General features: G+C 34.7%; 1 protein-coding gene across 2 annotated transcripts in view; it reads left to right on the plus strand.

Annotated features, from left to right (window-relative positions):
- Positions 1–25158, plus strand: part of LOC128018891 (fibrinogen C domain-containing protein 1-like) — a 101497-nt gene that overhangs the window by 49978 nt on the left and 26361 nt on the right. For both annotated transcript variants that reach the window (XM_052604753.1, XM_052604752.1), the window contains exon 5: positions 7474–7570. In XM_052604753.1, the coding sequence (XP_052460713.1) occupies positions 7474–7570 (97 nt within the window). The remainder of the gene's footprint in view (positions 1–7473; positions 7571–25158) is intronic.

Here is a 25158-nt window from a genome sequence, read left to right on the forward strand (position 1 = left end):
ATGCAAATCTGTTTTGGGAAAAATGCATCTGCCAAATACATAATGCAACTTATAAATGGCAATTTATTTAAAAAAAGTCTTAAACTGTTTTTTTGTTGTTGTTGTTGTTGTTGTTTGTTAGTTTTTTTGGATAATACAAGCACCATTCATCTGTGTTTAAATATGAGTTGGCTTGGATAATTTTTCTAAACGTTAGAATTTCCACGTCAACATTTCTGTGGCACAGCCTGTTAATGTTGTGGTTCTGTTAATGTTTTTTGGACATATTTTTTCTCCCTGTTTAATTTTTTTTATGGTATTCTTTGCCCAAGATTTTCAGCAGCCTAACTAATGCATCACCCCCACCCCCCCAAAAAAAAATCACAGAATTATTACTGATGTTCATGCTGTTGTTTTTCTACCAAAAGAAACATTTTGGTATTTCCCTCATCAATCATTTTCCTGCTCAAATCAAAGTAGTGAAATGAGTTAAAAGTCACCTTGTAAGTTTGCTTTGTGGTGAAATTGTGATGAAAGAAAATCAAGTAGTATGATTTCCAACCTTTAAAATTTTGAATTAAAAGTTTATCCATTTTATTAACATGATATGATATGGACACTAAAATGTACTGCTGAATAGTAATGACCCTAATGTGTTTAGACAGTAAAAAAGATTTTTATAAGTTAAAAAAAAGAATATGCTCTATCTTCTCTCTCTCTCTCTCTCTCTCTCTCTCTCTCTCTCTCTCTCGAAGGACATTTTCCACTGCATGTCTCAAAAGAGCATTCAGAAACCTGACTTAAACAGCCGTGTCATGCTTGGCAGTAAATTTTTCACTGGCTGTTTCAGTTTGATCATTTGTGTCTAAAGAGACTGCAGTGTAGGTCAAAACCTGACTTTAGCAGAAGGTATCTGAAAGCTTTAATGCTTTGCCAGAACACGATGTGTCAAAATGAACATTCTCAATCATGCGGCTGCAGCCCTGATCTCATGAGCAACAGGGAACACATATCAAGAAGTCTATTCTGTATTTCATTTCAAGAGTAGCCTACTGATAACACCCACATATTTTTATGGTTATGTGTTCCTAAACACCAGACTACTTATTGAGTCTTGAGTCACCATCAGTAACCAAGTTAACATAAGTCATAAGTCATAACTAAAGGGATAGTTCCCCCCAAAAATGACAATTCTGTCATCATTTACTAGGGGTGTAACGGTACACAAACATGACGGTTCGGTACGTACCTCTTTTTAATGTCATTGGTTTACTGATCAAATTGCTCTTTCTTTAAATAAATTCAGATATTATTTAAAATTGTCTTAGGGATAAAAATCTTCCTCGGCTTATGCTCTAGTGAGCCCTTTTACATTAGGCCCACTATAATGTTACAGTTAACAACAGAGCCAAACTTAAATTTAATTACTAATTATTTTTTAACAAAACAAGCAAATGAATAAATACATTTATGCAAACATGTAAATTGCACACAATGTAGTTTTTAAATTAAGTTCTAAATTATAAAAGTTCTATTTGTGGGGAAGTCGTGGCCTAATGGTTAGAGAGCCGGACTCCCAATCGAAAGGTTGTGAGTTCGAGTCCCGGACCGGTAGGAATTGTGGGTGGGGGGAGTGCATGTACAGTTCTCTCTCCACCTTCAATACCACGACTTAGGTGCCCAAGGCATCAGCATAAATGGCTGCCCACTGCTCCGGGTGTGTGCTCATAGTGTGTGTGTGTGTGTGTGTGTGTGTGTGTGTGTTCACTGCTCTGTGTGTGTGCATTTCGGATGGGTTAAATGCAGAGCACAAATTCTGAGTATGGGTCACCATACTTGGCTGAATGTCACTTCACTATATATATATATTAATACATAATATATTCAAGTGATATATTCAAGTAATATAATATATTATTTTTTATAATTTTCTCAGTAATTTGGAGAGCTGGTGTTGGTGAGAAGCAGAAAAGGAGAGGGTCAACACTCAGAGTGGTCGAATGACTTTGTGTTAGACACCTGTGAGCCTTTTATAGAGAAGTGTCTCAAAGACGCTGTGCATTCCGGTTGGCTTTCAGGTTGTGAAAAGTCATTTTTACAGTAAATTCAAGTTATGCAATAGACTTCATGGACTCACATGGTGCAGTGATTGCTGAAATGAACATATGGTGGCTCCAAAAGCATTTTGACACTAAAGTCACACTGCAAATAAATAATGATGCAAAATTTTCTCAGGATGAGATTTAAAAATTTTTTTTTTATGTATATATGTGTACACACACACACACACACACATCCACAGATAATTTTTCCATTTTTATTTATTTATTTATTTTACCTGTTGGTGTTATATTTTTCACTTGTATGTTATAAATACAGTAAATACAGCTGCATAAAACAAAAACAACAAAGGAACAAAATGTGATTATTGTTAAAGGGGGTGATTCTTTTCTATACCTTTTTCTATACTCGTTGGACTACTCTAAGATTAAACGAATTTAAGGAAACCTAATCAATTGTGAATCAAAATATTTGCACTGACGTGACTGGTTGTATTATCACTAATACGGTCATATAAATTGGTTTAATATTTCAGCCGCTATAATTAGCTCTGTCATGGAATGTACCGTCACCATCAATTTTTACTTTTGGTTCAAAATAGGAGACAGTATTACTGTAGTAGAAAGAGGGCACATCTGTGGCGCTCCAAGTGCGCTCAGTCACCGCCTCTGACCCTCCGCCGGTACAACCAGAGGTGGAGATGCCACAAGTTTATACCTCAGTTGATTGACAGCCCTCGAGGAGACCATTGTCAAATCCTCCACCTCTTTGCCCTGTGTGTGGTCAGACTCTGTTTTCTGTCAGAGTGACAGGAGGAGGCCGTGTTTTTTGGCACTGAATGTCTTCTCTTGTTCCAGCCCGGCAGATTGTTACAACGGTCTGTTGTGCAACTGCTGGCTGCAGGAGGGGTCTCAATGGGGAATATGAGTGAACAACATGATTTGATTTCAGTTATTTTTGCAGCAGGGTTGTTTTCTCTGCTCTCAGCAATATGAAACCAAACCTGCCAGTACCTAGTGACTCTCCGGTGAAAAACAGCCCACACTGCTGCAGCATTTATAGCCCACAATTGTTCCACTACATGCTTGGAGAGGCTATTTACCTAAAGGAAGGGCATTATTCTTATATTTTGCAACATGTGCGGAAAATAAATGTGAACAAAGCTTATTATTGAAGTTTAGGATATTTTGAACTACAGGTTTTATCTGTTGTTCAAATAAAATGTCATTGATTTCTTACAGAAGTCTGATTTTGCTGTCACTGGGTGGATATTAAAGATCCAGTTTTGCATGCAAAGTATTTTTTATGCAAATTCTTTAAGGTAAATAAATATCTGTTTGTCATTGTATTTTTATTTTATTTTTTATTATATTTGGTGCCAGGGCATTAGGTCAAAATGGTTTTATTTGCATTGATGTCTTCTTTCTGCAGATACTGATTACATTTTTAACAAACCAAATCAATTGTGTTCAGAATTCTGTACAATAAAGAAATAAATAAATGCTAAAATAAATCCAGAATGCTAAAAAAGAGATTACTTTAAAAAAAATTATGTATGTATGTATTATTATTATTATTATTATTATTATTATTATTATTATTATTATTATTATTATTATTATTATTAAAAATATAATTTTGATTTTTACAGTTGATACAATAAGAGTCAGCTATATATTGTGAGGTTTTTATTGGGACTTGGGACTCAATGTGTGATCCACATTTTTGTTTTTGTCAAAATTAATAATAAAAAAAATCAGACCAACATAATAAAACAATGATAAATGAGGTAGGTTACAATGGATATCTCCTGAGAAATTAAAGAGGTCATTACCTGCACTCTAAAACATTTATCAGATATTATAGAACCATTGTTACACCAATAAACTCTCACTTGTTATCCTCTTTTTTTTTAGAATTAAACCTTGCCACCGGCTGCAAAACAGTGAAATAAATTCGTAATCTGATTCACTCAAGAGACCCAAAACACTCCATCATTTCTGAATATTCAACACAATTTTCCTTTTCCTTTTAATCTTTCACACACTCCCTCTCTTACATTGACTGCAAATGAAATACGTCTGCTAATATGAGGGAGGTTCAGCCTTTGAGAACAATTATTAATTTTTACCAGCTCGCTAGAGGTGTTTCAAAACTCCCCTGGGCCTCACTGTGTGCCGTCTGCCTTAGAGCCGCAAATCAAAGCGTAGATAATTAAGAGATAACAAGACGATTCTTAAGGCTGCTTTCCTTCTGTGCAAGTGACTCAAGTGAACTGTCTTAAGGAGGGAAGACTGTGTGCTCGTTCTCTGTCTGAATTGCACTCGTGGACTGAAGAACTGAAGAACAGTGGAATAAGGTCATCCATCTGCATCAGACCAAGTCCCCGACCGCTGGAGCTGAGCCTCATCTGCGTCACAGGACTCACGTCTGCCGTAGTGTGCTCTGCTGGCATTGGAGATTCATTGTTACAGGAGAAATTGCTTTTGGGACACATCAGCTGGAGTGTGGCTCTGGAATTAGGGTAACTGCAATATATGCACAGAGGAACACAACAGCAAGAGGAGAACACAGTGGTTTCCTTCTGTCTATGACATCTTGATGAAAATTTTATCGATTTATATCCTTACTAGAGCTGTCAATCAATTCATAAAATGATCCGTCAGTTAATTAATCACTTAATTAATTAATTAAGCCTTAGTAAGTGTTATGAGACTGACTCTTAGGCTATGACTGCCCCGTGTGTCAGGCAAGTAAATAAGTGAACAATTCTCAAATATTAAATATTATTTTTAATATTAAGGAACATTTTTATAACTATATTTATAGATTTAATCAAGATATGCAATGATATGCACTCTTATTTTAGTATCATTGACCGTATTATAATATAGGTGTTATTAATATTATGAATCAGTTTTTTATCTTTTCCTTTTGAATTTTAGTGAAGGTTTAAATAATTTGACTTTTTTGGTCATTTTTAGTAGTTTTATTTTTTATACACATTTTTATGTAAATTTCAGTTTATGGTAATTTTATTTATTTATTTATTTAGAAATTTTGCCTCGGCAACTATCTAAAATAAATGTTCTGTTTTGTTTTAAAGCTAATTTTATTATAATATTATAACTGTTATCATATAATTTTTTTTGTTGCATATTTGCATTTATTTATTTTCTTATTTGTTTCCCATTTACATTCGCACAGCATTTTGAAATGATTTACTTTTCATAGTCACTTTACTGTTTAAGTGGCAGGCTCGACTGTGACATCTTTCCCGATATAGTGTGACAGCCTGAAGTATGCACCTGATTTTCTACTATCTAAACGGCGCCTCGCATGAAGTCTGCTCATGCTGCGCCGATGGGAATATTCAAAGCAACACTTATGAAATATTTATCAGAACATGAAAATTCCCCTGTATTTTAATTACCTGTTTTATACTCGAGGTACGATAAAGATTAAGTGAGCCCACTGCTGAAAGGTGACTCAGTGTTCATTTACAGAGATTACGGTGAATAATTCAAATCTTTTTGGTTGCTCTGTGGATTGAAAGAGGAAACAATAAAAGGATTTATTCAGAGTCAAGCCACATGCATTAATTTTGAATGCGGCCCAAAGCACCTGCAGAGAGTGTTGCCATGTTTTATTGAGACAGCGGCTGTGTTTTCCAAGATCACATGGGGGAGGTCCCACTCAAAGGTCTTCTCTGAAGAATCTATACGTTGTGTGTCATCACACATAAAACCCCTTAGCTAAACATAAACTCTTCTAATGAGGAACATGTACATGAATGCATGCATTTCTAGTGACACAAACTCAAATCGCAGCAGTTGATAGTGCAGTACACACAGTAGCCTTCACACGAGATACATAGATAGATAGATTCCTAACTGAGGTCAGAAGGTGGTTTTACTTTAGTGTTGAGTTCCTTGAGCTGTTCCCGTTTGGTTTAGGTGAGGTTCTTTCTCTGGGAGCCGTCCCTGGAGGCATGTGTTTTTTTTTATTTATTAATTTTTTTGTCTTGGCAAGCACTGGTGAGCATGTGAGAAGGGCGCTGTGCTTGGCTCATTACACTGATGGCAAGACGTCTCCTTTGCTGGCATTTCCAACAGCCATTGATCCACTGCCTGCCTGATTAATCTTCTATAAAGGGATCAGGAGTCAATTAGTGTCTGATTTTCACTTTGAATTCCATGTGTGTGTGTCACCTTTCCCTTGAGGACCCCGACCCGTCTATACGTGTCCTCTGCACTGCACTCCTGAAATATCCTTCTCCAGTCAATTTACATGTTTCCCCTTCATTCCTCTCAGAGTAAAGAATAGATCTGCATACCAAAGACAAAGGATGTGCCTTCAGAAAAGTGATGACTTTGTTAGCTACCTAGAGACTGAATCAGGTTTCACTAGGGTTCATTATCTTTTTGTTTTAAAGTAGAAGTGAGCAGAGGGTTGACATAAGATATGAAAAGATAGTGCTGTCTAATGGTCCAAGGACTAACTTTATGTTCCAAAACCTAGGGAGCTGCCTATTTCAAGGCATTATAATGTAACAATCCCAGAATGCCTTTTGACAAGCACAGAGAAATGTGAAGTATTAATATATTTGTATTTCATTCAAATCTGTAAGGTAATTTAAAAAGGATGGATGCACTGAGCTTAAAATTCTGGCCAATACAGATTAGTTTTTATATAATGTTATGACTAATAAATAAGTCTAAATACCGTAGATTAGAAGTTAAACACTAAAAGCTAAAATCACTAAGTGCTAAGTGATTTTAGGAATTGCAACATTATAATATGAATATAGTAAGAAAATACACATTCATTTTAAGATTTGCTAAAGATGATATTTTTCAGTATAATACAAATTATTAGTGTTTTACAAAGATGAATTTGAGTGTTACATTATATGACAAATCTAAGTGTAATATAAAAGTAAAAATAAACCATGAGCATGCACAATTATAGCATTGTATATATAGTATATAGTAATTATTATAGTACTTTATAGTATGTCTACACACACACACACACACACACATATATATATATATATATATATATATATATATATATATATATATATATATATATATATATATATATATATATATATATATATATATATATATATATATAAACCATTAAATTAAAACCCAAAAAATAAACTAATATCAGCCAATAAATGCATATGATAATATATATCATGCATGTTTTAGTTTAGTCCAATGGATGAGAGTTTACCTCTCCAGGTAGATGTAATAACTTGAGCATTTTGAGGGCTAAAATGAGCAGTTTGCATTAAAGCTGTGTATGTAATAATTGTGCATTTCCCTAGGGGGTTTATTCACATATCACCTCCCCATTGATATAATATTGATAAAAATGGGTTTGAATGCACATCAATAACATTTTTTCCCTTTTTTTCAGGTGATTCAACGCAGAGAGGATGGCTCTGTTAACTTTTTCCGTGACTGGGAAGCTTATCGTGAAGGATTTGGCAAGATAACAGGAGAGCATTGGCTTGGTAAGCCTTCCATGTCCCTATCTGTAATGCAATCTGTCTGGAAAAAAGGCTTTGGTAATATTCTCACTAAAAGATGTATAGAACATGTAAGCAGTTGTAATATTCTATATCCATTACTGCATACTAAACAGCAAAATGCATTTTCTATCATATATAATATATAATAAGTACTAAATGTATAAATTATACAAATAGTTTGGATTCATAATATTTAATAAAAAAAATTGTTGAAAGAGCAAAACTAACTACAGTAGCTGACCATGTTGTGTATGAAATGAAAAACTTTATATAACTTCTTGTTTATGGAACAGTTGGATAAAAGCGCACCCGCAACCATACATCACAGTTTCACACTTCTTGGTTTTGAATGGAAGTAATGTTTTTTAAAAAACAAGCTGAGGAGATATTTTGCTTCAGTCATGACACGTGCACCCCCCAAAAAACATGCTCATGTTTGTCCTTTTTCTACATATAACTGTTTTTCTGACAACTGTAAGGAGCCTGGGCATGTTCGGTTATTGCCACGGTGAGCTGCCAGCACGGACAAAATGCCAAACTGTGTGTCCAAAGCCGAGCGCAGCAGATGGCTGTGGGTGGACAGGGAGCAGGGCTTTATAAAGACAAGGAAACTCATCATAATGTCCACTGATCAAGCATTGGCAATTTTGGTTCTATCCCATACTGCAATTACTGATTAGTGCTTGTTGATTCAGCTCACTGTTTTTTAAGGGAGTAGTTGATTAAAATTTAAAATGCTGTCATTATTAACTCAACCTTATTTCATGTTAAAGTAAAACAGTTTTTTTTACAATTAAACACGTTCTCAGATTGCATTGTGACAAGGTCAGAAAAATGTGAAGTGTAAAGGTAACTTAAAAAACAAATATGGCCAATACAGAAAAGCTAATTTGATAATACATTTTTAAATGTCATGACTGATAAGTGATAAATAATAAATAGCTTTTACATTTTTTAATTGTACATTTTTAATGATGTACTATATTCTATTCTACGAAATAAAATAAAATCAGTCTATAAACTATTAAATAAATAAAAAATACTAAATAAAAAATAAAGACTTTCAGAAAGCATTGTGATAAGCTCAGAGAAATGTAAAGTATAAATATGTTTGTATTTTCATTCCAAACTGAAAGGTATAAAAAATAAAAATAATAATAAAAAAAATACTCCAAGTCTTCTGTTTAGGTTTCTCATACAAATCTATGGTAGCTTTAAACTTGGAAAAGACTTGTATACTCTACGTTAAAGTGCATGACACACCTAGTTGCTTTGAACTGTCATTGTATGGGTGAAAAAAAGTAAAGACTCTAAAAAAAAAAAAATTGTTTTTGAGAATCCTGTTTGAAAAGATTGTATGGCAATAAAATAATGGCACAATATTTTTGGATGAACTATTCTTTTAAACCTGATAGATGGAATAAGGAAAACATTGTGATTTGTTTGTGTATTTTCCGTGATGGCCGGTTGCTCTCCAATATGTTGAATGTGAAGAAGATAAATTGCATTTTCTTCTATTCACTGCAAGGCTGCTCCTCTTTCGAGGAAAAAAAAGATGGAAATATTTTCTGTGATGGCGATGCTTATGGGATGCATCTTTCTTCGTTTTTTGCCTTTGCCTGATAAACATTTTAGGTCTAGACTTGTAGAGTTGTTGTCTGTAATGTGCGCTCAGGGTCCTGGGTCTCAATCAGCCATGATGAACCATGACAGGCCTGTCACGGAGTGTCATCCTCCAGAGATTGACAGCTTCACAACGAGTGCAGGACAGCACTTGCTAGCAGCGTCTCTCACGCCCGCTGTGGCTGAGAATGACTTTTCCCATGGCCTGCTCCTTTTTCTTCACAGTGAGTAAGACCAGCCTTGAGCAATTCCACAGGCTGTTCAAAACAGGATATCGCTTGTGCCGCTGGTGGTCAGGGCTTTGGTTCCCTTTGGGCAAGCCCAGCATGGAACAGTCCTCCCTGGAGTGACGAGGTTCAAGGCCCTGCCTCGTAGTGAAGATGTGCATCGGTGCCAATGAGTTGAGCTGCTCCAGCCCACACTCTTAATCAATAAGAGACATGAGGGAGCTGGAGACAATTAACCTCCAGGGCTGGTGAAATGAGTTCCAGAAAACATCAGCAACACAGGCTCCTCAGGAATGAGGTGACAAGGAAATTGGGGAGGGCAGAGGACCTGTAGCGAGAGACAATCTAGCCTCTCACCTCCAACAAATAGGATATGGAGCACAGTTCACAATAGCTCTGTTGAAAAATGTGCCATTATGAATTGATCTGGGAATGCCTTATAAGTTTTAGTTGATAGCTGCTTGATTTAAATTGAAACTGAAATGATGTAGCAAACAGGATGCAGAATCGCTGTTTTTGTATGTGAGGAGTAAGAATTAAAATGAAATGGAATCCATTCAACTCATTTTAACTAGAAAAGTTAAACATTGGAATGTTGGAAAATTGAATTCATAGTGAAAAAATGATTTGAATAGAGTGCTAAAGTAATGACTTGTTTTTGCAATCCAACGCGGAAGTTAGGATCACCCTGGTTCCCTCAAAAAAATTAAAAATAAATAAAAAAACAGCAGGATTTTTCCATCATCCTTTTGGATTATTGCAGAAAATAAGCTTTGTGACCAGCAGCCATTTATGATTCGTAAACGTTTTGTTCGTCATGGTATTATTCTCGACCTCTCAACAACTTTTATGAAAATGTCTTGATCTTGTGTTAACCACAGACCTATTTTAGGGCGTCTAACCAAAAATCTATTGAAAAACATTTGAATTGGAAATAGGAGCTAGAATTTCTGACAAGCTACGCAATATCGCGTTCATTATCGAAGGCGATTCATCTGGGATAATGAATGCGATATTGTGTAGCTTGTCAGTGATCTGTCTCTGTCTATTAAATGCAGCTCCATTTAAAAGCAGGTGATGGTGATATATCGGTAATCACAGAGCCAGATTTACTGATTAGATGCGCATGATCATATAGTTAGATATATCGCCCCGCCCTACTGGATAAAATATATTTATCAGCATTTCCTTTGGTTTCTGAACAGAACGAATGACAGACAAATCTAAAGTTTCTCAGAGAAACTCATGAGCTACTTTTGGCATGCATGCAAGTGAAGATCGTTTTAGTGCCACATTACCAATTAGCTTGAAATGCTTATGCATAAATGTAAGTCGAAAATATTAAGGGAGCAATATGAATATTAATGCACTAGAGTGTATTTTTGTGTCATCAAAGGAGAGGTTTGAATTATCATTCCATAATTTACTTTTGTAGTGCATTAGCATATCCATTCATGATCAAACTCCCAGAGCACTATAAATAGGTCTTTTATCAGTCATTTTCACAAAATTCTGTTGAATTGCTTATAATAAGTCATTTCCATTTCCTGAATATTTACAGATGATTGTCGATACAAGGCACAAGTGCTCGAGTTCCCATGAACTTCTGTTGTTCTTAATAATTATGATGACTACGTCCTTACCATAGAGGAGAGTGAGCTTCAATTACCACTGCATCATTCATATACTTTATTTATTATCTGGAGATGACTTGAAAAACACACATAAACCATATATTGTTTATTTTCTTAAAAGTTTCAGATTTTTTAGCTTAACTACACTGGTCTTAGCTAGATGTCTTTGTCCATATTAGGGATTTCCTGGCATGTCATCAGTTATTAACAGGGAGGCAGGGTTTCATATTTTATTGAAGCACCCCTGGGCGCCCCCACCTGCTGTTAGCATTCCATTGACTCCCATTCATTTTGGCGTCACTGAGGCATTTAAAGACTCCATTTGTCCATTAGTTATTTCTAAAGAAACACGAAAATGTATAAAAGGCCTCATTACCTTGTATCTTACGTTGTGGCCCCATAGAAGCAGTTTTTGTAAAAAATAGGCTAACGATTGCATCATAAGATGTGACTCTGGGTCGCACAGTATAGAAATTACCATATGGACAGGAGGAGAAGCTCGAAGGCAATCTTTTACTGTCTGAGGTAATCGGGGGGACACGGAGGTATGAAGTCAAGGGAGAAGCCCATAGAGAGTCCATAAAAGCCACGGGACAAAAACATTCAACAACGTCTGCAAGATTCGGTTGGTGATTCAGATTTCTCTTGGCACAGCCATTAGAAGACTTACAATTGTCAGACAGGTTGCTCACGTGACATCTACGTCATCAAGCTCAGTTTGAGTCTGTGGAGTACGCTCGACCCCCAGGAAGTGCGTGCTTTTAATTGACTTCACTTGTCTCCGTTGAATCCAATGGGGTCACTGTGTCCATTTCTTTTACTGTCTATGGTTATTACTTCTATGAGCCATTTTGGGCTTTCAGTGCGAGACTGCCCTCTGGCTTAGAGGATGAATGAAACATACACTTCATGAGAGTGTTTAGCACTCCGTAATGTTTGAAAACCTTGAAAACCTCTATGTGAACACACTTGCCCGGAAAAAAGGTGCGGTACGAATTTACTTTTCTTTAAAAGTGGGGGGACACGTCCACCACATGACCACCACCCAAGGTGATAGTCGAACTGATAGAAGTCTCTGTGTAAGAATGAATAAGATTTGACGTAAAGTGTAGTTTTATGTCAGACTGTTTTATGTCATACTGATTGTATGAAGGTTTTTTTTTTCCCTAGGAAATGTTAAACAAGGAGGCTTACATCTATTTCCATTTTACTTTTCTATTTACTATTACTATATGTGACACTGAAGATTGGAGTAATAATGCTGAAAATTTAAATTGCATTTAAATCAGATTTTTTTTTATCTTATTATTATTATTATTATTATTATTTGCTCTATTTTGAGTCTTAATGAGCATATAAGATTTCTTAGGAAAACAAAAACTCTTACAGACCCCAAAATCAGTTATGAGAATAACAAAAATGCACACAAATATAATATATTTACAAAAAGTGCAAAAAAAAAAAAAAAAAAAATCGTATAAGTGTGCATGTTAACATGATCACAAATCATATAATAAACCAGACATGAAATTGTGTGGGGAGCTTTTTGTCAGAATCCTATAGGCTTGTTCTTTAGTGAAGTGAACTTGCTTCTTTTGCCCAAAATAATAAACTTAACCCTTTCCCTACATCCTCTTAAGGAAGAAGAGGGTGTATTTAATCACATTTACTCCATCCCTGCCGTAACCCCACATTCATCACACAGTGTTCCCGAAAGTCCGTCCAGCTCCACGTCAGCAGAAAAAAGAATCATCGCCTATAATCACATCCATCTTCACAAGCCTTGTCTCATCACAAATGTGTTCTGACAGAAGTCAGAAATTGGCACAACTGTTTACACTACAAAAGATTTAGCCTTTCGTTTGCTCTGTGTCATGTTTTTGGATACAAGACAGGGCAGATGGATGTTTCTGATGAGCTTTTTGGTGACGTGTCGTAATCTCATTGGAGAGACCCCGAGAGACTATGTGAGACTTTCTCAGCATAATTGATATGAAACGTGTCTGGTTTCCCAGTGCTACACAGCATGTGGTGTTAGCAACATCAGTCGGCACTCATTAAAGCTGAAATGTGTAAAATCTGCACAACTGGAAAAATAAGAGCTCAGTAACAGACTTTTCAAGGAAGTCAGCCTATAAATCTCTTACTTATACTTGAGTCTTTATATTAATGAAGCATTTTGGCAATGAAACATTTCTAATACACGACAATGTCTAAGCACACATACAGCTCCAAGGTGTCTGTATGCTTACTAAGGGCACATCATCTGGAAAGCATAGATTTTCAATTATTGAGTACAAACTTTGCGTGCATTTTAAATCATAAATGTCCGGAAGACATCTGTCTTTAAGATAAAATGCATGCATCAGATGGCATCTAGTGATGCATATGTGCTGTCAGTGCAAGTATATTTAGAATTTTGTTGATCATCTACATGTTTTTAAGCCTTTTAATATTTTGATGAATTTTAAATACTGTATGTATACATATATTTTTTGACAGATTTTTGACTGATAATAAATCATACGTGCATATATATATATATATATGTGTGTGTGTGTGTGTGTATGTGTGTGTGTGTATGTGTGTACTTGTTTTTCTATTCTGGTGGGGACTTAAACCTGAATACACACAGACTCATGGGGACTCGTGTCACGGTGGGGACCTAAATTGAGGTCCCCACGGGTAAACAAGCTAATAAATTACACAGAATGAAGTTTCTTGAAAATCTAAAAATGCAGAAAGTTTCCTGTGAGGGTTAGGTTTAGGTGTAGGGTTGGTGTAGGGCGATAGAAAATACGGTCTGTACAGTATAAAAACCATTACGCCTATGGAGAGTCCCCACAAGGATAGCTGACCAGACATGTGTGTGTGTGTGTGTATATATATATATATATATATATATATATATATATATATACGTATGATTTATTATCTGTCAAAAATTTTGAGTAATTATGTTTTTTATGTTTTTGAAAGAAGTCTCTTATGCTAACCATCTTTTAATTATTGTCATAATGATTTTTCTTTTCTCTCATGTTTGTTAAAAAGTTAATACTTTCTTTCAGCAAGGATGCATTCAATTGATCAAAAGTGACAGTAAAGACATTTATGTTACAAAATATATCTATTTAAAATCTTTCATGTAACTTTCTATTCAACAAATAATTCTGAAAAAAAAATATCATGTCATCCACAAAATATTAAGCAGCACCAAATGTTTTCAACTTTGATAATGATACCAATTAATTATTAGTTTATTATTATTATATATTTATACTTTAACACAATAATAAATTATAGTAACTGATTATTATTTTACGTAGCCCCGCACATGACCTAACCTTAACCCTAACCCTAACGATTTACTAATTCATTCCCTCAATTTACTAAAACGTGCACACGATTACTATTTAGTAAATCTTCATCTCAAAAATATATTACATTTTTAAATATATAACAATAGAAAAGTTATTTTAAATTATAATAATATTTCGCAGTACATTCAAAATTATTATTATTTTGTTAGAGCCAATGAAAATCTAAACCACTGACTCAAATGGACAAAATCCTTATTTTTAGGCCACTATATTGGTTTGCCTTCTAGCTGTACTTTGCTCTTATCTACTTCTTTAACAAGCAGCCAGTGAAAAAGACTTTTATACTTGGTGAATCAATAGCTATGAAAATAAAACAAAAAAACATTCCTCAGTCAACTTCACTGTCTTGTGCATTTGCAATTTATTCACAGATATGCGCACTTGCTTCAGCTAGTGATAAATGAAGATGTTTTCTCAAGGGCTTTTTGACCCATTACATTCTCTTTTTTTGTGTCGGAGCGTGTAAACAGCATGAACACGTCTCGTATGTGAAGAAAGCGAGGGTGGATGGATGCTGTTGAGATGTGAAGTGACTTAGTTACCAGCAGAACATCTCAGAAAAGCATGCTGATGGCTTTTAGTTCATACAGCTTGACATACGAGTGTAACTTCCATTTTCTACATGTGAATAAACTGGCTGTGCTTCAGGCCCTCATGCTTGTCACGAGAGAAAAAAGTGCTTCTTTAAGTGCTTCTATCAGTTTTTTTCACGTCTCTCAGTGAATTGCTTCCAAAATGAGCCACGCTGTGATAGGAGCATGTGAGGTCTGCTTTTGGCTACCTGGTCTGCTTTACTGTCATTCCACCATTCGCATCCACATCGAGATCCAATATAGTTCAAAATAAAATTCTGTCATCGTTAACTCATGGTTGTTGTGATTTTTGCCAAGTAAGACATGTGCCTAGATCATCTTTTGTTGATTCTGGATCAAAATTACTGCCCAAAAATATAGACCTAACTCAATCCCTACCTCTAAACATAACCCTACACATAATGTATTCCTAAAATCAGAGGGAAATGATGCCAAGGATGTAGAAGCATCTTACTCTGATTGTAAACCTAAATCTGACATTTCTTGAACACGTATCCCTCGATATTGATTGGTTGATAAGAATGTTGTTCCAGGATCAACAAGAATGTTGATCCAAGAACATGTTGTACTTGTTGAAATCACGTTCACCTTAACTCACCATCATTGTGTTTAAAGTTTATGATTTACTCAGTTCTTTGGTACAGGTGAATTGTCAGTTTTGATTTAGTTACAGTTTTCTTATTTGATTTAAAAAATAGTAAAACATTAATCATGTAAATTTATTTTGAGTAAATTATGACTAAAATGGCATGTTTATTGTCACGATCAATAACTTTTAGTTTGTTGTTTTTCCCTGTTTTCCTGTTTTGACCTAGTTTTCCCTTGTGTCTGATTAGTTCATTATGTTCACCTGTGTCTAGTTTATTATCTTAATTTGCCTGTGTATTTAAGTTAGTGTCTGTTCAGTTAGTGTTTGTCAGATCTTGTCTATAATTTCACATGTGCTAAGCCTTCCTCTTTTGGATTTACCCTGTGTGGAATATTAAATATAATTTTACCTTCATCATCAAGAATTTAATACTTTTATTTATGCATAGAATTCATTTAAATTGACAGTAATGCCATTTATAATGTTACAGAAGATTTCTATTTCAAATAAACTTTGAACTTTCTATTCACAAACAAGTCCTGAAAGAACAACAACACATCCTTTCTAGATTTTATAATTTTTTTATGCCGTAATATTTATCAAATTATTTTCATTTAATGTATGTTTTAAAAGAAAAATCTTATATTACTGCCAAAACCTTTGATGGTTAACAACTGTTTTCCTTGACAAGACTGATTGATTTATTTATTTATTGATGAAATAGTGTTATAATGATGAAATAATTAATAATAATAATAAATAATAATAATAAATAATTTATTTATTTATTTATTGATGAAATCAATATTTATTGATGAAATAGTGTTATGATGATGAAATAATTAATAATAATAATAATAAATAATAATAATAAATAATTTATTTATTTATTTATTGATGAAATAGTGTTATGATGATGAAATCATTAATAATAATAATAAATAATAATAATAAATAATTTATTTATTTATTTATTAAATAGTGTTATGATGATGAAATCCTTAATAATGATAATAAATAATAATAATAAATTATTTATTTATTTATTGATGAAATAGTGTTATGATGATGAAATAATTACTTTTTCTTTAAAGAAACCCCAAACAAAACAGCAGCAACAAAATAGTCATGCTAATATGCTTTATTTCGAATTCTATCCAAGCTACATCAATGCTATTCTGGTTTTCTCTCTCTTTCTTAGCATCCTGTCTTCACCATGTCATGGTTTGTTCTCTCACACACTCGTTTCCAATCAGTATCCTGCTATATCACTCCCAAAACCCCTAGATGTAACACTAAGATGTATGGCCGAGATGCTGACAAACATATTTTCCTTTTGCCGCTTGTCTCTACTGTATCCTGTTTCATTTTTTTCCCACTGTGTGTGTGTGCTTGTGTAAGCTCTCCCTTCTGAATAACATTATTATTGTTTACTTCCACAAGATGGAAGAATCCACTACAGTGACCTCCTCAATATTTAAAAACCAGAGGATTTCAAAGAACACGAGTCAATACTGTGACTCTCCATTGTACAGATACTCAGACCAAATGTTTCTGTCAGAAAGTGTTAATTCAGAATACATTTTTAAAGAGTCTAAAGTGCAGCTGATGCTGTAGTGTGCTCAATCACAGCTGCGGGAGAGAAACCTTTACATCTCACAAGCAGAGAGAAGTGGGACATTTTTGTTGATCTTCTAATGAACACAAGACTCGATGAGGTGCAATTAGTGGTTGAAAAAAAGGCATTTGTGTTTAACTGTGCAAGTAGCTTATTGATGACCGCAATAACAGTCTAAATAGTTAAGCTACAGTACCTTGTTGAAAAGAAGTTAGCTAGACTATAAGTTATTAACAAATGTAACTGCAAACTACGCTGAGGCTTTTTAAAGCATTTAGTCAAGCTCTGAATTAGTCGGTGCAGCCTTTAACGTGGGTGGAGGTGAAAATGATCAGTTCGACTTTCACTTTAAGTGCACATTCATTATGTATTCAGACCTTTTTAATAGTTTTCTGGGTAAACGTTGAATGTTAAAGTTGGTAGCTCAAGTACTGTGTACTGGCATCCTGTCAGACGTAAAAAAAAAAAAAATGCTCAGCTCTAGAAAAAAATTATATATGAATATAGTATATAATGTATATAAGAATGTATAAATTAACACTTTTTTTGTATAATTTGAGTGGATAACATGAATTAATAGCTTAAACATGAACCATCTAAATATCTATAAATATAGTGTAATGTTAGATGTTTCTAAAATAACAATAAATAACATTTATGAATATTTATTAATATTATTAAGTTATGTTAAATGATGACTTGAATAGGCGAGTCATCTTATGAAACGATTCATTGAAATAAACAATCAAACAAACACATTTATGAAAAAGAAACAGTTTGGACAACAGTAAGTCTTCTTGTTATATTTCAGGTTTTAAGTGTAAATCTAACGAATTAGTGAGATTTATGGTTAATTTTTTTATTCACTAATTTACCAAAAATAGTAACTTCTTTGAAAACAAGACTTTACAAGCAGATTTGATTTTCAAGTAAATTAAACTTGTTTTACGGATGTCTAGATACGTTTACTGGAAAACAAGACAAAAATACTGAAAAATAACTGTCACAGTACTGAAAAATGTACTGCTGTTGCTTTTAGTTAGTTACTGGCTGGAACCATTGTTGTGATGCCGTTTTAACAATGCATTTCTCTCATGATGTCTTCACTTTCTTACAAGTAAGTCGTCGCAATTCAGAATGCCAGGTTTCCTCCAGTATTACGTGGGATATCTGTGCATTTTCATACATCTTATGTTAGCTCATAGAGGACAGCGTTGTGTCCACATCAGGAAATAGTCGTCTTGGTCTGTAGGTGAATTCCTGGATGACTCAGAGAGATAAAAATAACTGACGGACAAAATAAATAGGGTAGACCTTTAAAGACACATTCATTGCCTCTTCAGTGGAGTGCTGCAATCTACGGGCTGGTGGAATGAATCTAAGCAGGGAAATAGATGGATATCAAACCAACGTGGTCCCCACTGACTTGTTTGGGATTATGAAAACATTGGCAATTTTCACTTAGTCTTTATCTGTGATTTATCTGTGAGTATAGCTCTCCAGAGGCTCTGAATAAAACATGGCCTTGCTCAGCATCCACAAAGCATTCCATTAATCACCATAAGGATTGTTTTAGACTGACTACTTATCTTGCGCTGTGGATTAACCACATGACGTTGGCCATGCACAGATGGCCTTGAATTTTATGGGGGAAATGCTAGTTAAAATTGAAAACTCCTCTGGTCTTCTTTTCCTCTTGTCCTTGTACATTACTTCCTATCTTTCTTCTTCCTTCTGTGGAAATGAGATGCTATCACAGCTTTCGACTTAACTTTTAAACACCATAATCCATGATCAATCCTAGTATTATCCTCTTGGAAAGAAAAAGACATGACAGACACTGGTAATGCTTCTCCAAGCGTGCACACTTGTGTTATCATTGCATATTTTCACAGTGTTTCCCCACCCTATTTATCATGCCTCCACAGACAAATCCACACCAGACAAACACTTTATCAACACCAGAAAAGTGTCACCTAGTTAATCTTAAAATCATGACAAAACTTTTGCATCAGGTTTTGTTGCACACACTCTTAAAAATAATGATTTTTTTATTGTTGCCAATTGGGGCAGTTGTGGCCTAATGTTGAGAGAGTTATACTTGTAACCTGAAGGTTGCAGGTTCGAGTCTCAGGTCTGGCATGGACTGTAGGTGGGGGAGTGAATGACCAGCGCTTGCTGGATAAGATCTGTTCACTGAAATATCTTTGAGGAACCCAGACTGAACTTCTGTTACATCACTATAAAAAAACAAAAAACTAAAATTATTTTGAAGAGTGTACGTTGACCCCAAAAAGTATTTGGACAGTTTAGCCACATTTATAATTGTTTGAATGTTTTTGCATTATATATTTAGTAATAAGAAGCTTTCATTTATATTATTTTATTATGAAAATTGAAATATTATTTTTTCAAAATGCATAACATGTAAAAAAATATATATAAAATTTTTAAAGCTAAACTTCTTAAATGTGTTGTATTATAATATAAAATAATTTAGTTTTTTTTATACTTTTATTTAGCGCGAGTTCATTGAATTGATCAAAATTTTAAGTTTTAAATAAATGTTTTTTTTTTTTTAATGGACATTCTATTCATCAAATAATAACACCGAAAATATGCCTCACTGTTTCCACAAAAATATTAAGCAGCTCAACTGTTTTCAACATTGATAATAATAAGAAATGTTTCTTGAGCAGCAAATCAGCATTTAAGAAATATTTATGAAGGATCATATGACACTACAGACTGGAGTAATGATGCTGAAAATTCAGCTTTAACATCACAGGAATAAGTTACATTTTAAAATATGTTCGATTAAAAAACAGTGTAATAACATTTCACAAAATTACTGATCTTGCTCTGTTTCTCAAATAAATGCAGCCTTGGTGAACACAAGTACAGGGCCCCGCACATGACATCTGAGAAAGAAATTAATAAATTGTGGACACAATTTACAAATTTGTTCCCTCAATGCACTAAAACATGCACACGTTTACTATTTAATTCCCTCAATTTGCTAATTCATTCCCTCGATTTGCTAAATCATTCTTAGAATTTACTAATTTAATCACTCAATGGATTAGTAAATTGTGCACACAGTTTATAAATCGAGGGATCCAAATAATAAATCGTGCACACGATTTAGATTAAAAAAATTTCTCTGCATGCCATGTGTGGGGCTCCGTACATAAGAGACTTATTTTAAAAACTTTTTTTTTTTTTATCTTATAAACCGTTTAATTATTTAACGCAATGAAATTCTGACATTTTTCAAGTGTCTAAATACTTTTTGTTCTTCAGTTTAAAGAATGCAGAATGAAAATTTATCCCAGTGGAACCCATTCAAATTTCTGCTGGTCGCGAATTACAGATTTAAGAGACGTTAGTTATTTTACTTGAGAAAACTTTGTTATGTACCTTGCACAACTTAGCAAACAAAAACCCAAAAAAATAATTCAACATCTCTTTTGATGTGGCCCAAAGTCATATCCATTACTGTGCAAAGGTTGCATCTGGCCAAGGATTCTTCATGTTATTAAGATGGAATCAAAGCTTTACCAATCTCAGATATTATGCATTTTTAAAAATGTTAAATAGCAGTGCTCCATGGAATGCTTCAGATTCCTAATGGCAGCTATTTTTCAAAGAGTAATATTTTTTCTAGTATCTGTTACCCTCAGGATGCTCTACATATTTTCTGTCCCATGGCATCCATTCATTTAGCCAAACCTGACACAGTAATGAATGCAATGTGTGTTTTGTGAAGCGTTTAAGAGGAATAGGCAGGTGGCGAGCTGTAGACATCAAACCGGGTCTGCACACAGATAGGATGCTGATGTCCCTGATAAGATTTCAGCTGATGGCAACGCAAAGCCGCTGTGATGCTATCACTGAAAGTACTTCAGCTAATTTCACAGAGCTAACTGAAAGGCCATTAATACCTCATAACTTCACAGATGAATGTGGGGGAATGGACCTAGACTTCTAATCTTATTAATACAACATACACCATGATGGGGAACTAGAGCATAGTTCTGGCAAAAATTGATATTCTCTCTTTATTTACTCACCCTCATGTCGTTGCAAACCTGTATGACTTATGAGGAAACATTAAAGAATACATTTTTAATATTGTGCTAGTTACTCATTTTCATGCTGTTAATAAATGTGTAATGAAGCTTTCTGGCTTCAAAAAGCAAGCAAAGCATCATAAATGTACCATTGAAGTGCTGTAAATGTAGTCCAAACGATTAGTGCACTATATATCAAGCAGTCTGAAACCATCCAATAGCTTTGAGTGGTGAACAGAGCGAAAATCCTAAAGATCTTCTCAGTAAATCAAAAAACTTTTCTAAAGAATTAGTTCATGAATCAGACCATTTAACTCATTGAATCAATGAACCGATTCTCACTTGGAAGATTACTAGTGAATAATGATTTAAAGAGACAGTTCACCCAAAAATGAAAAGTATGTTGTTATTTACTGTTTCAAACCTTTATGAGTTCCTTTCTTCTGTTAAATGCAAAAGAACAGCCATAGCCATTGACCTTTTTTTGCCATGCTGTTGAAGTCAAGATTATTCAGGTAATCTTCTTTGTGATCAACAGAAGAAAGAAACTACATGTTTAGAACAACTTGAGAGAACTTGAGAAATAATGATACACTTTTCATTTTGGGGTGAATTATTCCTTTAAATCTGGCAATGTTTCCAGTCCTCATCCATCAAAATTTCTCCTGTTTGTGTTCCATAGAAAAATTTTAAAATGCAGATTTTTAACGACATGAGTGTTAGCAAATGATGACCACATTTTCCGTTTTAGGTGAACTATCCATTTAAAGCTGTGGTTCTGTGTGACCTGCAGTCAAATGCAAGAGAGAAGTCGAACTGCCGTTCTGATCTCTGTTATGAAGGCTCTTAGAAATGCATTATTCAAGACATTCTGATTTATTTAATTTTCCCTATGTTTAGATGAGTGAGATGGCTGCTTGTGTGTGCCACAGTATCCCAACACACAAATTAAGTTTTAACCTTAGTGACACATGAAATGTTATTTGTTGTGACAGTCCTCCATGAATAAAGGATATCAATTCCGCTGGATCCGACGACAGACTTGTTCAACTTCATTTTTGTCAGTGCCAGTTCAAACATGCTCTGTTGGCACATATTAAATTAGAATGAATTCATTTCAAATTCATGGTGCTGGTATAGTATGTGTGCTCCTGACATTGAGCTCTTGTGCTCAAGCTAGAGACACAGTTTCAAGTCCAAACCAAAGTCCTTATGAATCAGAATCAGAAAGATCGTTATTGCCAAGTGTGTTTACACACACAAGGAATTTGTCTTGGTGATAGTAGCTTCCCGTGCTGAAAGTTGAAGCAAGTTGTTTTATGTGCATAAGAGAGTGATGACTTTATATGAGGTGATTGTCTTTACAGCAATATGAGCCAGTTATATGATTATTAGATTTGCTCCCCTAGAGCTATACACTATACAATGTAGAAGTCACATCTCTTAAACTAAAAATATATTGTTTATGCAGATTCACAGAGGTGGTATAAATGTATTTACAGTTCGTTATGCCAGTAAAATCATGTACTCAAAGGATTTGTTCAAGTTAGGCCAAGTGACTTGTGTTTATGATTGAGTCACTGAATCATTCACTCAAACGATTAAATCAAAAACACTGATTCATTCTGGAACAAATCAAGTGAGTATCTTTTTGAGTGAGTGATTGAATCATTCACACAGCCGATTTGTTCAAAGTCACTGATTAATTTAGGACAAAACAAGTGGCTCAAACCATTAATACAAAAAAAGGGCAAGTGGCTGTGTTTATGATTGAGCTTTTTTATACAACGGATTGGTTAAAAGAAAAAAATACCTGATTCATCCTGGAACAAAATAAATGAATGAGTGAATCAGTGAATCATTCACAGAGCTGATATATTCAAACACACAGATTCAGTCAGAAACAAAACAAGTGACTGATTTATTTAGGAACACCATTATGAAGCTTGTCTGGAACTATTTTTGTTCATGGTGCAAAAATAGACAAAATAACTGGCTATATTGTTTCTTAAAGGTAAGTTACTTAATATTAACTTCTTAGTTAATGGTCTATTGATTAAAATTAATTTAATTAATTAAACTTATTAAAAAATGTTAATATTATTTAAGGCACAGAATTGGAATTCGAAGCAACACTTAAGATTAACAATGGATTTGTGCTTTTGTGAATTCTGTAATGAGAAATCATTGAAATTAAACGCATAACTGTGTATCACATTATCAGCAGTCATAGATAATTACCCCTCTTTAATGTCACAGAACTCATTATCAGCATCTTAAATTGGATTGGTCAGGAATGTGTGAATAGCCAATGATATTAAAGCAGGTCTTCCTGTTTTGTAGCTTCTGTGCGTTCAGCAAGTTGTAAGAAACACTGTGTTCATTCCAGTATCTGGAGGCAGGTCTCCATATGCTCTTTTTAATTGTGCTGAAACAACTGCATTGATGTGAAGTGTACTTACAGATGTGTTTTCAATAGCATATCTGCAGTTGTTCTGCTCTAGGTTTTACACCTTGTCCATTTAACCTCAGCTGTTTCCATGACACTGCACTTCAGTACCTTATTGAGTGTCTTATTTAATGCTCTGATCTGGCATCTGCCAGCGGAAGGGTCATTGCATATTCCTCCAGAATCCCTCTGGAGGTTCCTGCAGATGACAAGAGATGCTTTTTTTCTGTTCTGAATATGTAAACAAGAGCTGCATCAGCTGTAATTAAATCCCTTTTTCTTGATTTGCATATAATTGAGCTCAAGGCCCAAAAATGGATTTCACAGAGACTTGCAGACAGGCTTTGGAAAATTATCCAAATCGATATCGGTGTGGTCGACAGCACCCACCTGTAAACAACAGCTTTGATGTGGCTCGCTGGGAAGGGACGGGCACGTTAGGTGCGATGATTCATCCTGCGGAGAACTGAAGATGTGCCTAATACTGTGTCACTCCGCTGGCAGGTGTTCAAAGCCCTGTATACCGCGACCCCGGGGCGCAATCACATGTGTGAATTTGTGTGCTTGTGAGAGTGGAAACCCCTGCCCTGAACTCAAATCTCTTTGCTTCATTTCTCGAATGTCTCGCTTTTGTCTGACAGGGCGCAGGGAACAGCCATGCGAGACGCGTCTCATAGAATGGTTGCAGGGAGCAGCAGAGCATTCGCTGAAACACAGATGGAGCAGCTTGATTAAAAATTAATAGCAGAGGACGGTTGCATGGGGAGAAAATGAGCACAGCTTTTGGCCTGTCAGAAAGAAATCTGTCCTTTGCTGGCACGGCTCAGCATGAGGGCCTCTGTTTTTACCATTGCCTCGCATCCTACCAAGTGCCTCTCTTTAGTTCTAATTGAAACACAAACTGTGCTTCCTTTAAAGAGGCCTCAGAAGAATTGAAATGTGGAATTATGAAGCACTGAGTCCAGCAGTGAATCAACAAGTAATTATACCATTTAGATGCAAAAAAGGTCATGCACTATACAAAACTGCGAACGCCTTTTAAGTTCTAATTCCATTCAAACAGGTCCCAAATAAGGAATTTAAATATAAGTAGAATTCAAATTACTTATACTCAAAGAAATCCATGTATTGTTTATGTAAATGTTCATGTAAAGGCTTTTAGAGATACTTGGAATGTTAGGTAAAAAGGTTGTAAAAGCCTTAACGTTTCTGGGTGGGTTGGTTGGTTGAACTTTTCAGTTTGAGAAAATACACTTGGTTTATAGTCCTCATGAATGGATGTGTAGATTGATGGATGGATACATCCATGGAACATTTTCAAGAAAAAAAAAAAAAAAAACTTTAACTCCAAGACTTAAAGTTTTAAGGTTTATAGGGCTGATGG

The sequence above is a fragment of the Carassius gibelio genome, chromosome A8 (assembly GCF_023724105.1).
Source record: "Carassius gibelio isolate Cgi1373 ecotype wild population from Czech Republic chromosome A8, carGib1.2-hapl.c, whole genome shotgun sequence".
NCBI lineage: Eukaryota > Metazoa > Chordata > Actinopteri > Cypriniformes > Cyprinidae > Carassius > Carassius gibelio.